Source organism: Dunckerocampus dactyliophorus, chromosome 1 (assembly GCF_027744805.1).
Source record: "Dunckerocampus dactyliophorus isolate RoL2022-P2 chromosome 1, RoL_Ddac_1.1, whole genome shotgun sequence".
Taxonomy (NCBI): Eukaryota; Metazoa; Chordata; class Actinopteri; order Syngnathiformes; family Syngnathidae; genus Dunckerocampus; species Dunckerocampus dactyliophorus.
Genome location: NC_072819.1, coordinates 26,618,371 through 26,634,735, shown reverse-complemented (window position 1 = coordinate 26,634,735; position 16,365 = coordinate 26,618,371). Strand labels below are relative to the sequence as shown.

Sequence of the window (16,365 nt, the reverse complement as noted above, 5' to 3'; positions counted from 1 at the left end):
CTCATCTACACAGGGTAGGTGTATAGACCGTAAGGATTAGATAATTCAATGCCAGACGATGCTGAAAATGTTTTTTCTTTTCTGAATGTGAAGGAATCTGTGATCTCAGTGTATTTACACTGTGAGATCATACATTAGGGCTGTCAAATGATTACAAATTTTAATCAAATTAATGGCAGTTCGCAAATTAATCATGATTAATCACCAATTGTCACAATGTGTGAAATGTGCTCATTTGCGCTGTATTTTATGTACAAGTTTTTAATGTTCTTGCGCCAAAATACATCTCTGACATGTTAGAGCCACTTGAACCATCTCGGGCTCTGAGAAGCTCAGGGAGTGGTCTCCTGCGGGTGCCTAGAGTCAGAACTAAACATGATGAGGATGCGTTTCAGTTTTATGTTGCCAAAATCTGGAACAGTCTTTGAGAAGATGTGTGACAATCCTCAACTTTGGCAATGTTCAAATCCAGGCTGAAAACACTTCTATTCAACTGTGCATATGACAGTTGAAAGTATTTTTTCTGCATTCTTCAAATTTAAATAATGTTCTAATTTTTTGGTTTTATGGAATGATTTATAAAATTTTATCTAATTGTTTTAGAATGATTTTATGTTTCATGAATGTGTGTCCCATTTATCATTACCTGCATTAATTATCTGCCTCTTTCTCGCTGTTTTAATGTCTTTAAAATGCACAGAAAAGAGAAAGTCGTGTGTGTTCATGTTTCACATAAGGATTGTGAATGATGGGAAAAAAAAGTGCATTCAGGCAGCCCATTGTGCTTACAAGTGTTAGGTTAGTGCAGTAGTTCGCAATTATTTTCTGTCATGCCTCCCCCCAGGGGACAGAAATGTTTTCACACACCCCCGATTTGAAATACTTTTGAGAAACTGATAACATCTATTTATTTATCTGTACTGTACAGAGTAAACTCGAAACTGAAACTAGGGAAATGGAACAAAATGGCGAGCTGTGAAGCAAGTGTATTCAAGAGTCATATGCAGGTTGAGTACAATAAATTTGTACATGTCCTGCCTCGCAATCCCCGTAATTTATGCATAATTTTTTCTACATATAATTTATTTTTATTCACTGTGTACTACTAAAGCAAAGCATATTTGTAATGATCCACAGTTAAAACAAACATGAAACAGATGAATTTACTTCCATTATCTTTATAATTGGAAGGTTACATCTACCAACATACTGCATTTGTACAGAACCAGCAGGAAGTGAAATGGCGCCAGTAGCAGCATGTATAAAATAAACACAAAGTGGTGCACCACCATAAACTGTCCGGGCGACACTTGTGCTTTCCGTCTTTTTGTTCCGTTTCTTTTTGTTCCGTCAGCATCGATTATTGACATTTATGAATCGATTAATAATCGTCAATCTCCGCATCGCAATGCATCTAAGAATGCATCTAAGATTATTTCCCCCACCACGAACACAAATAATAAGGACAATGTTGTGATTTTTTTGAGTGTCCGTGAATGCACCTCGCTGTCGCCTAGTGACAATGAGTGTCTTTCCCATGAGGCGCTGACTAGAGGCGTGTTTGTGAGTTGGAGATACATAGATGATGTTGGAATTGCACGGCTGTTGTGTTCAGATCAGAATAGAGGTATGAAAGAGCAGCAGACTCTGTGTGACTCTGTGGGGCTGCTATTGTGGCTCCGTCTGCCGTCATAAGAGACATGTGGCTTGACATGATGCACATGCGTTGTTTCAATGTAATTTCAACATAATTAATTAACTGAATTGGTTACCCTGTCGTTAACACACAGTTTTTGACAGCCCTAATATATATACACACACACACACACACACACACACACACACATGCACGCACACACATATACACTCATATACCTATATACAGGTATATCCGATATGCCAGTATTGTCCAACTCTCAAAACTCTCAATTTCCGATTTCGATATATACCGATACAAATATATGTACAACATCACAGATCTCCTGTCGTGGAATTAACATATACTGTATCTGTTGTGAAACTAATGGATACAAGTTGAAGTATAGTCCACTGCTGATGGGGATGTCAGACAACTTCATGTCAAAAAATTAAAACTATCCCTTTAAGAGAGCTAAATGCTGCTTGCTAACCCCATATTATGGCAAAACGAACGGGCAGTGTCACATCCACTCACCAAGCCAAAGTGAAAAAGGTCTTTTAAGGCGGGCTGAAGTTTATGGGAACAGAAGAAGAAGAGTTGAAACTGAATGAGATGTTTTCTTTTTCGAATGAGAAAGAACTGCTCTGAAAAACATGCTGCAAAGCCAAAGCAGCAAGCCAGTTTTCAGAGTGAAAAGTTTGGACTGAATGCGTGTCTTAACTGTGCATGTGGTACTGGCATGCTTTTATTTTGATGGCCAGACTTACCGGATACAGGAAGTGGTAGGCCAAGTTTGCCCAAGTGATGCCGAAGGGACTGAAGGGTGGTTGTTTTTGCGGTTGAGATTTTTTTATTTACATTTTTGATTTAGACAAAAGTAAATATATACAGCAAATTTGGCATCACTTTTAAGTAAATATCCAGAATAAAATATTGCCAGAACAGGCTGCTGCAAAACAGAAAGGAAATAACGAAATAACAGTAGACATAATTAACAAAATAAATGGTAAACAAGAAAGAAATGGAAAATGAAATGATAAACTAGGTGTTTCCTACATGATTCAGATCATGAATTAGATGAAATAGTTCCACAGCTTGTTTTGTGTTTGGTGGGAAAAAAAGAAAACTACATTGTGAAAAAAGCCTTGCTGACCTTTTGAACTCACACATATACAAAATACCACAGAATGGAAGTTGGACTACCTAAAGTTCTTAGGTTTTGGACAGGTGTGATACTACAGTGTGCACTTCTGATGGCGCTCACAAGGTCCAAGGAGGTCCAAGGAATGCTAAGGTCGTTTGTATGTATGCTCAGACACTTGAAAAATTTGAAGGAACATTGGTCTCATGTTGATAGGTGTATTTAAAACTTTCAAATGTTCTTTCAAAGGTGCACGTATTATAGATAACTTATTTTCATCTGTGATTAATTGGGATTAATTACAACTATGGACAACATGTGATTAATCGTGATGAAATAGTTTAATCGATTGACAGCCCAGTAATCGGTGTTGAATTGGTTCCGGACGTCGGGGCATGCTCCTAATGAGACAACGTATGGTGTCCTGGGGGATCTCCTCCCAGATCTGGACCAGGGCATCACTGTGGTACCTGGACGCATGGAGGAGATTCCAGGAGACAGATAAGTTAATCCCCGCAAGTAGGATTCGATATTAATAAATAAAATGTTTTTGTAGTTAATACCCCCGCGACGAGGCCTGCCACGAAAATCGATAAATCGATTAATGGAGTGATAGAAAAAAACGTGGTCGATAATTTTGACGGGAGATGTTGGAGGTGTTTGGCGGATGGTGTGAGTTGCCTGGTAGTGTGTGCATGCGCATGTCGTGGCCAGTAGTTCCTAAGCTGTGTGGCCGAGTGGAGGAGGACGTGTTGAAGTACACTCAAATATGACCTCTACATTAGTTTAACAATACACTATTTAACTCTGTGTGTGTGTGTGTGTGTGTAGGTTTTGTTGGTGTGTTTTTTTTGTTTTTCATAACAGAGATGCTCTATAATTTGTAACAGGAGTATTTCCTGTTTCCCAGCACGCTTTGCTGTACTGTACTTTTATGACACCATGAGCAGGATTGGTATGTGAAATGGTGACCTCCCACGATTTAAATGGGGTTGAGAAGTTCAGTGTGAGCTGTGTTGTTACGCTGCTTGCAAAAGAAACTCACTGACTTGTGAGTGCAATATATAACAATCGGCAACTTCACATAGGTACACTAGTATGGCCACAACAGTAGCCCGTGTTATTATGATGATGGTGGCTATTATTATTATTGTTATTATTATTATTATTAATATGTTATTATTGTGCCTGTTGTGAGAGAAATAATTACAAAATAATAAAAACCTGCCTAGCAATGAACTCTGGTGAGTGTTACTAGTGACACCTAGTGGCTAATGTAGACTACAGTTCATTAACATGTATTGCCTGAAACTATATTTGTATTTTAGTTCATTTAGAATATTTTCATGCTTGAAAATGCGTAATTTAGGCCAAGAATACATAACATTTGCTTAAACATGCATTTTTTGTTTACTAATAATAGGCATAAGTCAACCATGAAACAGTGATAAGTTTATTAATTCATTTTTATGAAAAACCGTGATAGAGTGAGGGAGTGCGTTTCGAACTGCGATGGAGCGAAGGACAACTGTATCGTCCTTCACTTTGGCGTGTGACTACTAGGACGTCTCAAAGAAGGCACATGAAACCCTGTCACGGTGCTGTTCCCTGATTGTCCAAGAGAGCCAACCACTACCTGTGCCCAATGTGAGTCATCAGTTCTAGTTGTGCTATCTCAAACAGCTGGAAGCATTATAACCTTGCTTATATTCAAAGCTCTTGTCACCCCCCATGGCCTTAGAATACCTCCCACTCTCTGTCACTCACATACAGACTCACATACTGTACATATGTACATACATTACACATATACATTGAAGTATTGAATCTGCATCCTACACACAGAGAGAGAGAGAGAGACACACGCACACATACACTGCTGGCAGCACAAGTGACGATTGATAAGATTAAGAATGTGGGACAGTTGACAGCACTTTGTACTAATAAAGATGTGACAGATTGTGACTGAGTGATGTTAATCTAAATATAGATATAAATATATATATATTTCATCACCATTTGGACAAGGACCACTCCTATGCTTTGCCTTCATCACATGACTATGCTAGACTGACGGAAGCCTTGTAAGGCTGGAAAGTCTGAGAGAGGAGGAACGAGAAGCGCAAACAGACGAGAGGAAAGAACACTGCGAATGATCTTCTGGACGATCTCAGGGTGAAGAAAGTATTAAATTACGAGTTGAAAGAGCAGCTTGATATATATACTCGGGTCAAATAAAAATACAAACTTGAAGAAAATGTTAACTTTATTGTATAATGCTTTCCCTTCTTTGTTAAGACTACCTAGTGATTTAAATGGTACTTACTATTTTGCCCGTGCTCATTGAATTTCAGATCTTTCAATACACCTCCTGTCGAAACAGAACCACCAATACAGTCATCCCTCGCTACATTGTGGTTCAATCATTGCACCCTCACTTTATCGTGGTTTGTCAAAAATTAAGTAATAAATGATCGCTGTTTTGTGGAAGAATACGGCCTATTATTAGTAAAAAAAATATATATATGAATATTTAAGCAAATTGTACTTATTATTGGCTTAAACTAAGCATTTTCAAACAAAAAATGACTGAATTCACTAACTAAATCAACTAAAATACAAGTACAAGGCAGAAGAAGCGTTCTAATGAATGTAGTATTCTACATTGGCCACTAGGTGTAAGTAATTGTTCAGTGGACAAGCACCAGATGTGATTGCCAGAACAGGCATTTATTGCAGATTTAAATGATCTCACAACAGGCACAATAATAATAACATAATAATAATAATCATAATAATAACACAGGCTACTGTTGGGGCCATAACCCATGACAAGCTAAAACTCAACTCTGAAACTCGGACATCACTTCATGTCGTCCACACGTGTCTGCCCACCACGAAGGTCGCCAGGGAACACATTTACTCTGACACGCACTGGCAGGAGTTTTATGTACGTCTACTATATCTGGTAATATGAAAGCCATTTAAAGCCTCCATTACAATGTATTGATCAGACAATAGCCACCATATTAAGTACGCTGTCCAGAAAAAAACAAGACCCGGCTGTTTTAGCTGTTTTTTCTTGAGGAGGGGGATTTAAACAGTACTCTCAATTAATCAACATATTTTAGTATGCCAGAAATAAATAATCTTGGATCATTTTCAAAACCCAAATATAGAAAAGCACACAAAAAAATAAACCATTAAGATGTTGTTTCAGGAGGTCTTTGAGGCTGAAAATGAGGTGTTTTTTTTTTTTTTAAGAATATGTTTTTGTAGGTTTTTATGGGAATGTTGTAATATTGTAACATTGGGCTTAATGAGGAGAAGAATCTACTGTTTTTGTACTCATTGCCTGAACAACATAACAGAACTAAGGGATTCGTTTGCATGGTTTTGCTTTTGTCCCAGAACAGTATAACATAAAAAATAATCTCAGACATGTCGTAATGAACAGTCATTTATTGCACCAAGAACTTTTACATTTATTTACAGTGGTAGCCCCAGAAACAGTGTCCAGTGTCCACTTGGACAGAGAAGAATAAATAAGTCAAATATACCACAAACATGGCAAACGGTAGAAATAGATTCTTACCAGAATGACAGAGGATGCTAGTTGTGCCTGGAACTTTCTCATGTTCAGTATCTCCTTCTTTGGCATCTTGAGAGCTTGGCAGTGCCGCTTGTAGAGGCGTCCAACAAATCCACGTCTCCCATGTATTTGTTGTAGGTACACACAATGTAAGGCCTTTCAGCATCAGTGTAGGTTTTGGTGGCTTTGAATCTACTGCACAAGCATGGGCATTACGTTGAATCTACTGCACAGGTTCTGGTCCAGCGAAGGATGGCACAAGTGTGACTGCCCTGTTGCCATACCATTTGACATCAAAGTCAAACAAACATCACAAACACAAACATCAAAGTCAAGCATCATGCCAGAGATTCCAGCTCTCACCCATACTTTGTGGCTTGCCTTGCATCTACTGCTTGATGCTGAGAGGATGAGGGGATGCTGATGATGAGTGGATGGTGGGGAGATTGATTTCAATATGAAGTGTGTGTGTAAAAGTGTATGTATGTGTATATGTATATATATGTATATATATATATACTGTATATGTATTTATATATATATGTATATATGTGTGTATATATATATATATATATATGTATATATATATGTATATATGTATATATATGTATATATATACTGTATATATATGTATATATATGTGTGTATATATATATGTGTATATATATATATATATATGTATATGTATATGTGTGTATATATACAGTATATGTATATGTATATGTGTGTATATATATATATATATATATATGTATGTATATGTATATGTATATATATATGTATGTATATGTATATATGTATATATATATATATGTATATATACTGCTCAAAAAAATTCAAGGAACACTTCGAAAACACATCAGATCTAAACTGGGGGAAAAAATGATCTTGAATATCTTTCCTGATAATAAGTGGGTGATGTATTAGTAACAAAATGATGCCACATAATTTGACCACCCTAAAAATGAAAGTGAAAAAATTATGCAGCCGACTGGTCCATTTTGCTAAAATGTCATTGTAGCAACTCAAAATGATTCTCTGAAGTAGTTTGTGTGGCCCCCACGTGCTTGTACGCATGCCTGACAACGTCGGGGCATGCTCCTAATGAGACTACAGATGGTGTCTGGGGGATCTCCTCCCAGATCTGGACCAGGGCATCAATGAGCTCCTGGACAGTCTGAGGAGCAACCTGGCGGCGCTGGATGGACCTAAACATAATGTCCTAGAGGTGTTTTATTGGGTTTAGGTCAGGTGAACGTGGGGGCCAGTCAATGGTATCAATTCCTTCATCCTCCAGGAACTACCTGCATACACTAGCCACATGAGGTCGGGCATTGTCGTGGACCAGGAGGAACCCAGGTCCCACTGGACCAGCGTAGGTTTTGACAATGGGTCCAAGGATTTCATCCCGATACCTAATAGCAGTCAGGGTGCCATTATCTAACCTGTAGAGGTCTGTGCGTCCTTCCAGGGATATGCCTCCCCAGACCATCACTGACCCACCACCAAACCGGTCATGCTGAATGATGTTGCAGGCAGCATAACGTTCTCCACGGCATCTCCAGACCCTTTCACGTCTGTCGCACGTGCTCAGGTTGAACTTGCTCTCATCAGTGAAGAGCACAGGGCACCAGTGGTGTAGTTGCCAATTCTGGTGGTCTATGGCAAATGCCAATTGAGCTCTACGGTGCTGGGCAGTGAGCACAGGGCCCACTACAGGACGTCGGGCCCTCAGGCCACCCTCATGGAGCCTGTTTCTGATTGTTTGGTCAGAAACATTCACACCAGTGGCCTGATGGAGGTCATTTTGTAGGGCTCTGGCAGTGCTCATCCTGTTCCTCCTTGCACAAAGGAGCAGATTCCGATCCTGCTGAGGGTTGAAAGACCTTCTACGGCCCTGTCCAGCTCTCCTGGAGTAACTACCTGTCTGCTGGAATCTCCTCCATGCGTCCAGGTACCGCAGTGATGCCCTGGTCCAGATCTGGGAGGAGATCCCCCAGACACCATCCGTAGTCTCATTAGGAGCATGCCCCGACGTTGTCAGGCATGCGTACAAGCACGTGGGGGCCACACAAACTACTGAGAATCATTTTGAGTTGCTACAATGACATTTTAGCAAAATGGACCAGTCTGCTGCATCATTTTTTCACTTTCATTTTTGGGGTGTCTTTGATTTCCCCCCTCTATAGGGTGATCATTTTCATTTCTATCAAATTATGTGGCATCATTTTGTTACTAATACTTCACCCACTTATTATCAGGAAAGATATTCAAGATCATTTTTCCCCCAGTTTAGATCTGATGTGTTTTCGAATTGTTCCTTGAATTTTTTTGAGCAGTGTATATACAGTATGTGTGTGTGTGTGTCTGTTTATATGTGTGTGTATATATACAATATGTGTGTGTGTGTGTGTGTATATATATGTATATGTATGTGTGTGTATATATATGTACAGTATATGTATGTGTGTGTGTATATATGTATATATATTTGTGTGTGTTTATATGTGTGTGTGTGTGTGTATGTATATATATGTATGTGTGTCTATATATGTATATATATGTATGTATATATGTATATACATGTATATGTAGATATGTGTGTGTATATGTATATGTGTCTAAAAATAACACGCATCCATATAAAGCCTGCCGTGCTTAAATCTAATGCTTTATTTCCTAGTATGGATTCAATCGATTGATTACCTTTTAAACGACGTTAGATCGATATATATGTCGTCCTGAATGGAAACTTGAGAACCTAGATTGATGTAGTTGAATCGTAGGAATATAAATCCATTAATTGATGGAGTGAATGAATCTTTACACCCCTCGTAACAAGATGCCAAAAGACTGAATGTTTTGGTTTTACTGCTTCCAAAGAAAAAAAGTTGGATCTTCACATACAGTAAAAATAAAAAACTGTGTACTTCTGCAGTCTAAGCAAAGGTGCACTATAAGCTGATGTCTGTGCACTGATCATTTTTCTCCCCAGAGTCTGGAAGGCCGATGTGAAACAGCAGGTATTAGAGACAAAAGGCACCGTGATGAGGTCAGTCCAGTCACTGTGGGACCAGTTGACTAGGTAATTGGTTACGTTTCCCCACCCAGGGCTCCTCTCCCAAAAAGTCAAGTCATGCCTTGTTTCTTCTTTTTCCTCCTGTCCCTCCTTTATTACTCATCATCCCTGCCTTGCTGTGTGAAGCTGCACTGTGCTTCCATGCAACCGATCCATGCTCCCAACAAACTTCCCAATAACAACTGTGTCGGCACAGCGGGTTGTAGCTTGAATTGCAGCTTGAGCGTCCTTTTAATGAGGAGAAAATGAGTAGACTTGTTATTCTATGTGGCCACCACACCCCCACATCTCTGCCCACACACCATTACTGCTGCTTGCAGTGCTACCTTTCCTTCAGTGTTAAAAAGGTTCATCAATTAGGATGACTTCCTGGGATTATATCTTTAGCTGGACCTTGAGGATAAACTGGGGGTGTTGTTGTGCAGGTGGACTCATTGGGTATTTCTGATGCTTCCTCTTTCTTTCCCATCGTCCCACTGCCTGGCTGATTTTTTTTTTTTTATCTCACTGGTGAGTTAGCTGCCAAATATTTGTGTTTTTCAGTTTTCTTTCTTTTTTTAAAACTTGCAATTAAAATATTTTTGCTGGAGCAAAGTATTTCCCTTCTTCCTCCTCCTGGTATAGTGGCTCTCCAGAGATTGATTGAAAGAGAGACAGAGGAAGGATGGTGTTTCTCTCCCTAGGCGGGCTTATCTAAATTCTCCAACCTTGATCATATACAGTGAGTATGAATGGAAAACGTGTTGGCCAATGGGCTCTTTGTTGTGTGGAAGGACATGCCAAGGTTACTGCGTGGGATGCTTGATGAAGGCTGAGGCACACTTTTTGGTTATCCTAAATTTGTTTAGCCACATTAATGGGAACATTGTAAATGCTGGCCCACTTTCATTTGGTAGCCAATTTTTGTTTCTAGAAAATTTATTTAACATCACATTTTACTTCTCTTTTCCTATCTATGAAAATATACTTGTGTGACAGCATCCATTGGATCAGCAAATACTCAGGACATGTATGCAATAAGCATGGCTGATCGATTTTGGGGTATTGGCAATTGTACGACCACATGAAGTCCGTTTTATTTTTTCCCAAGTTCCGTTTTATTGTATTCCAAATGCTGTTTTTTCTGTTTAAATTTTTGAAATTCTGTTTTTTTTTACCTTACACTTATTTTACCAGCATAGAGTGTGTACTTTTGTGACAGTAAATAAAATGTCCATTCATTAAATGTAAAAATCCTTACATTTGTTGATGCAATACATCATTAGCCAATTTTGCCCAGTATTTCAGAAACAGATGGCGATTGGCTAACTTTTTTTTAATAGGATGTCAGCCTCTGCTCACAAAAAATCCTCAACAAAATGTAATGCCCGTGCTTGTGGTTAAGGAAGACGTAGTCACCAATGCAATTCCAATTGCATTATTACAGTGACATATTTTTTATGGCACTATTTTGTTTACACAATTATACAGTATGTGATGAAAAGCGCTCTTATTTTGAAGGCTCGAACTGGGACCAAGAACAAACATGCCTTTCGTTCCTTTTTCATTCAGAACTTGCACAATGTCAGCAGGCATCTTAAAAAGCTTGTTTGCGTTAATAAGCGGTAAAACACACTCATACAGCGTCAGTTGAACACACAGCCGCGCTAGCATGCTCTGCTAACCTTGGTAGCTTCCATTCACGCTCCATAAGAGATTAGTTTTGGACGGGCTAGTGTTTGTGATGAAATTTGCCACTACTGAGCGGTCCGCCTGAGAAATACTTCCCCACACAAACATTCCTTCTCCACACGATGACAACATTTCATTCACATTATGTCAATTTCCATGAGATTCTGTGTTTAAGAGTAGATTGCGTTTTTAATGTCCGATTCCGTTAACACGGAAATCACAGGGCCCTACAATTGGCCGATCCTTACATGTGAAACCTATCTTATCTACCGCCACAAAGGTCTGAAAGTCAGCCACTGTCCCCTTTTGCTCTGCCAGACTGACAACTAGCAATCTAGCTATGGCTAAAGCTAACGCTAGTCGGAGCCAATAGCCATGCAGCGGCCTGCTGTTAGCACATATGAGTAGTGAAAAGAGTAAAGATACTACAAGGAAAAGTTCATGTGTTGTTCAGTGGTGGTGCACTTTGTTTTTGGCAAGAGTCTCAAATCAGGGCTGCAGATTAAAAGGAACTGATATAATTTAGTAGTTTGGACAGCATTTTTCTAAACATTTCATTTATATTTGAGTGAACTACCTCATGTGCAGTTACAACAGGTTTGTATTGAACATGGGTATTGTTCAATGTTTTTCAACAAAATAAGATTGGAACATTGAATATGCTGTCAGTTATTAAAAAAAAATCAGGATTGGCCAAACTCGGAATTGGCAGGTCAGGCTTTTTAGTGATTGGTGATTGGACAAAAATTGTAATTGGTGCACCTGTAATATGTATAGATTGACAAATCGCTGATCCCCCAAAATTAAGGAAATCAGTGCCTGCATTGTGCATGCTTAGTTTAAGCGGGAGCAACTTCCACTTTGAGACATGTTTTTGCTCTCCAAATTACTGTTGTAATGTTAACCAGCAGGCCAAAATGTTGATGTTTTTATTCGAAAATGGTCCCAAGCAAACAGCACTAAAGTCATCTGGGATAGAGTCTAGCTTCCCCTTGATCATGAACAGGGTAAGCGGATGGGTCCTCCAAAGATACCAATACCCAAAAAAGTCTGTGTTGCTGATTGAGAATGGGCCCTGAATGCAACATGCCAGGAATGAATACTGTAACATCTACACTATTGTCAGTCATGTGGTGAAAAATCAAGGATTGTCACATTTTTAAATTCTGTGACTTTGTAAAAATAGCCTTAAAAATTGGACTGTTTGGGATCTCTTGGGTTTCTGTATTGATGGATTATAAAAGTGGTGATGGGTACAGACTTGACATGAGAATTAAGCACATAAAGTTAATGTGGAACATAGTGGAGTTACAAAGGAGGTGAAGGAGACGAGCTCCACCGCTCCTCCAGAGGGTTGGAATTCCTCCCGAGTGCTTTGTGCCCCCTCCCTCTTCATTTGGCAGGCACTTGTGAAAACAATTCCCCAGCTTTTAGTCATTGTGCAGATCCAATTGCCATTTCCACTTTGGAGGGAAGGAGAGTGAGAGGCAATCCAGATCGACAGAACACACAGAGAGACAGAGAGAAGAGTTTAAATCAGGTTGGACAGATGCCGAGGCCAGTTGAGCGCTTGCACAATATTAATATCTCATGAAGGCTTGCTGGCTGGCTGACTGGGGGAGCAAGCTCACCGTCTTGTGTGGTTCGTCTGTTTGTGTGATGTAGCAGCAGCCCTTGCAAGAGGCTAACTAAAATTTTGTGAACATGCACAAGGGAAGGAACCTACTTTTCACTTGGGTGACTTGTCCAGATGCTTTGGTCCAGTGGAAGATGGAGAACCATGGGAAGAGTAAGACACTAAAAAGGCTCCGATATGTCTTAATTAATGTTTTGCCATTAGAACATAACCACCCCAGCCAAAGAAGTTCTGTTTTGTTTCTAAATTAGCAGTTACCGTAATTTCCGGTGTCTAAGCCGCACCCACTAAATTTAGAGAGCAAAACAGATTAGTACATATATAAATCGCACCGGACAATAAACCGCACCTGTCCATGTCATAAAATGGCATATTGTGGCGCGCACAAGTCCGTGAGGACTCTTTATTTGACAGGAGCCAATCATGAGCTATGAAAAATTCTTTTTCTAATGGGTTTACAAGCTCGTCGTGAGTTCACTTATAGCTTGTGATTGGCTCCTGCCAAACAAAGAGCTACCGTTTCCTCACTGACTCGTGAACGGCACATTATTTAACAATTAGTTGTAGCTGTGAAGTAAAGTAGATGTCACGAGATTAGAACATAGCCACATATTAGCCACACTACATGGTTCAAAGTTTAAGAAAGAAGTAGCGGCTTATACACTGGAAGTTACGGGATTTGATTGATTTGCGAGGCCGCACGGTCGCCGAGTGGTTAGCATGTTGTCCACACAGTCAGGAGATCTAGAAGATCGGGGTTCGAATCTTCATTGGGCATCTTTGTGTGGAGTTTGCATGTTCTTCCCGTGCGTGCGTGGGTTTTCTCCTGGCACTCCAGTTTCCTCCCACATTCCAAAAACATGCATGTTAGGTTAATTGGCGACACTAAATTGTCCATAGGTATGAATGTGAGTGTGAATGCTTGATGTCTCCTGCAATTAGCTGGCGACCAGTCCAGGGTGTACCCCGCCTCTTGTTCGAAGTCAGCTGGGATAGGCTCCAGCATATACATGACCCTAGTGAGGATAAGCGGCATAGAAAATGATGGATGATTGATTTGCATGACAATTTGTCAAGGTATGGAGGAACTCAAATTTTTCTGAGGAATAATTCATGCCTATTTCCGATTTAGTGCCTATATTGGAATAGTTTTGTTTGTTTACAATTACATACCTTTTAGCCCTGAATAGACTTGGTTTAAATGCAGGTAACCTCTACCTTACTCCACTGGCTTAAAGATCTATAGACCTCTGATATTTAGACCAGGTATTTAGACCAGGGCCTATGCGTTTGTTGTTTTGATTCACTGTGAGTGCTTTTTACTCACAGTGGATGTGTCGTTTAGGTAGACACACATGCGCTATTTTACAGTGCCAATTCAAGCTGGGAATGTCTTGCCTTTTCCCTGCGTCTATGGTGAAAAGCACCAAAACACAATGAAGAAATGTCAGTTGGACTGTAAATTTCTTGACTTTGGAATTCCAATGAGATGTAACAGAGGAAGAAAATCAGAATTCTGTCACTTGAACGTATGTAGTGTAACTCTTTAATGACTTAATGATGTAACCCCTGAATGACTTAATGTCCAAAGTCAGGCATGAATATGTACAATTTAGTGCTGATTAAAATTTGGATAGTTTAAGTGCCGTTCTTGGCACTTAAGGCTTCCTCTTATAACAAAACCCGTGTTTTTATTTTTGATCATGCAGATGTGATCCAAGGTCGCTGCACATCACCCATTCACTGAGCCCATAAGGAGAGCATCCATAAAGCTTTGTCTCTTAAGCCCCTCACCTTTACCTTCAACCTCTCAACTCCCAAAAACACCATGACCTCTGAGCTTGAAAGTAGCTTGACCTCCATGGACTGGCTTCCACAGCTGGGCATGAGGGCGACCATCCAGAAGACTGACAGAGACGTGGGGGGACTTCACCAAGGCCACTATCATGGACAACATCACCACCATCACCACCACCACCATCACGCTCACCATCATCACGGACATCATGGGCCAGGAAAGAAAATCAGCCACCTGGACCCAGGAACAACGTTGGACCAGGAGGAAAGTAGTACAAACAGAGACGGCAAACCGCCGTACAGCTACGCAAGCCTCATCACCTTTGCCATCAATGGTTCTCCTCGCAAACGCATGACCCTCAGTGAGATCTACCAGTGGATCTGTGACAACTTCCCCTACTACAGAGAAGCAGGCAGTGGCTGGAAGGTAAGCAGAGACGAAACTTCCAGGTTTTGACATATCAGATAGATGACTTTTCCATATATTTGAGTGAGAATCCACCCATTATGTCAAAAGTGTAATAATGGGTAAAACTCCAAAGCTCCAAAGCACCAAAGCTTACTCAGTTTAAATGAAATGTTCAATATCCATGCAGCATTACAAGCTCTAAAGTCACACACAAGTTTCATCGAGATACAAACCAGATGGCGCATTGGGCAGCCATTTAAATCTTTTCCATTTCATGTTTTGACCCTTATATATTTTGGTTTTTCATGTAGGATCTTTTTTATTTTGTTCCCTTCAATCCAGAAGATGCCTCCTGTAGTGTTTTGGTTCACATAGCTGACTTTTGTATAGCACAATTGCTCCTCAGTGACCCGCCCACGACAGGCAATAAGTGGCAAATGTTTACTGGAAGCCTTGCCAGAGGTTGATATTCTCTGACTTCTCTTGTTGCCGATGTCGCTGCCACTTTTGCGATCACAGAAATGACAAACATTCCTGAATCCCAATTATTATACAAGACGGTTAGCTAATTAGGTTGCTAATTAACATCATTTCTGCAAGGTGCTTGTCACAAGAGAAAGAAACCACCCTCACCATGAAAACTTTGGAGGTCATTAAGGCTGACAAGAAGTTAAGAAGTCGGAATCTGTGCTGTCACAGAGTCTTTGACATGGTGGAGCAGGACCTGCAGTTTTGGAGCAATTAGCTCTTGAGAAGGTGAACAAAAGGAAGAGGATGACACCAATTAATTCATGCTTAAAGTTCCCATCACGGATGTTCATGTATTTTATTTTTTTTAAGGTTGTAGCTAGTCAGGTCTTTGCTCCATGCCCTGCAAATGTCATTACACAGTGTAATTGAATTGAATTAGTACTGTAGAGCTGAAGAAGGAATTAGGATTTTGACTGAAATATGATCAAAGACAACATTTTAGTGCACCAGGATTGACAGATCTGCTGTTCTCTGCCTTATGATTGGACAAAGGATGCAGCCCTTACTGGAATGTTGAAGAAACGGCCAGCCAACTATCAACTAATGCAGTGGTCCCCAACCTTTTTTGACCCATGGACCGGCTTTCATTCCCACCAATCTCCCGCGGACTGGGGGTGGTGGTTGTTGGGGGGTTTGGGTTGGGATTCGTTCATTATAGCGATCTAATTTATCTTATCTCTGGGGTTTTCCAGAGAGATTATTACATCGCTGTTTGACGTGTGTGGTAGGGGCAGTGTGCTAGCATGAATGAACTTGAGACAAATGTGCACATTAGCACTCAATAAGTCATCAAAACTTACCTTTATGCATTCCCACATAGTATCAGCATTTGAGACCAAATATGAGGTGAAAGAAAAATGGTAAAAATAC

At 40.0% G+C, this 16,365-nt stretch overlaps 1 protein-coding gene across 3 annotated transcripts in view; it reads left to right on the top strand.

Annotated features, from left to right (window-relative positions):
• The window catches only part of LOC129190036 (forkhead box protein J3-like), a 148,678-nt gene that overhangs the window by 27,938 nt on the left and 104,375 nt on the right, over nt 1-16,365 (top strand). Inside the window, exons 2-3 of one of the 3 annotated variants that reach the window (XM_054792471.1) lie at nt 9,368-9,457; nt 14,468-14,982. In XM_054792471.1, coding sequence (XP_054648446.1) covers nt 14,587-14,982 — 396 coding nt within the window. In that variant the 5' untranslated portion in view covers nt 9,368-9,457; nt 14,468-14,586. Of the gene's footprint in view, nt 1-9,367; nt 9,458-12,738; nt 12,912-14,467; nt 14,983-16,365 lie in introns of those variants that run through there. The other 2 variants (XM_054792556.1, XM_054792390.1) reach the window with 2 other exon arrangements.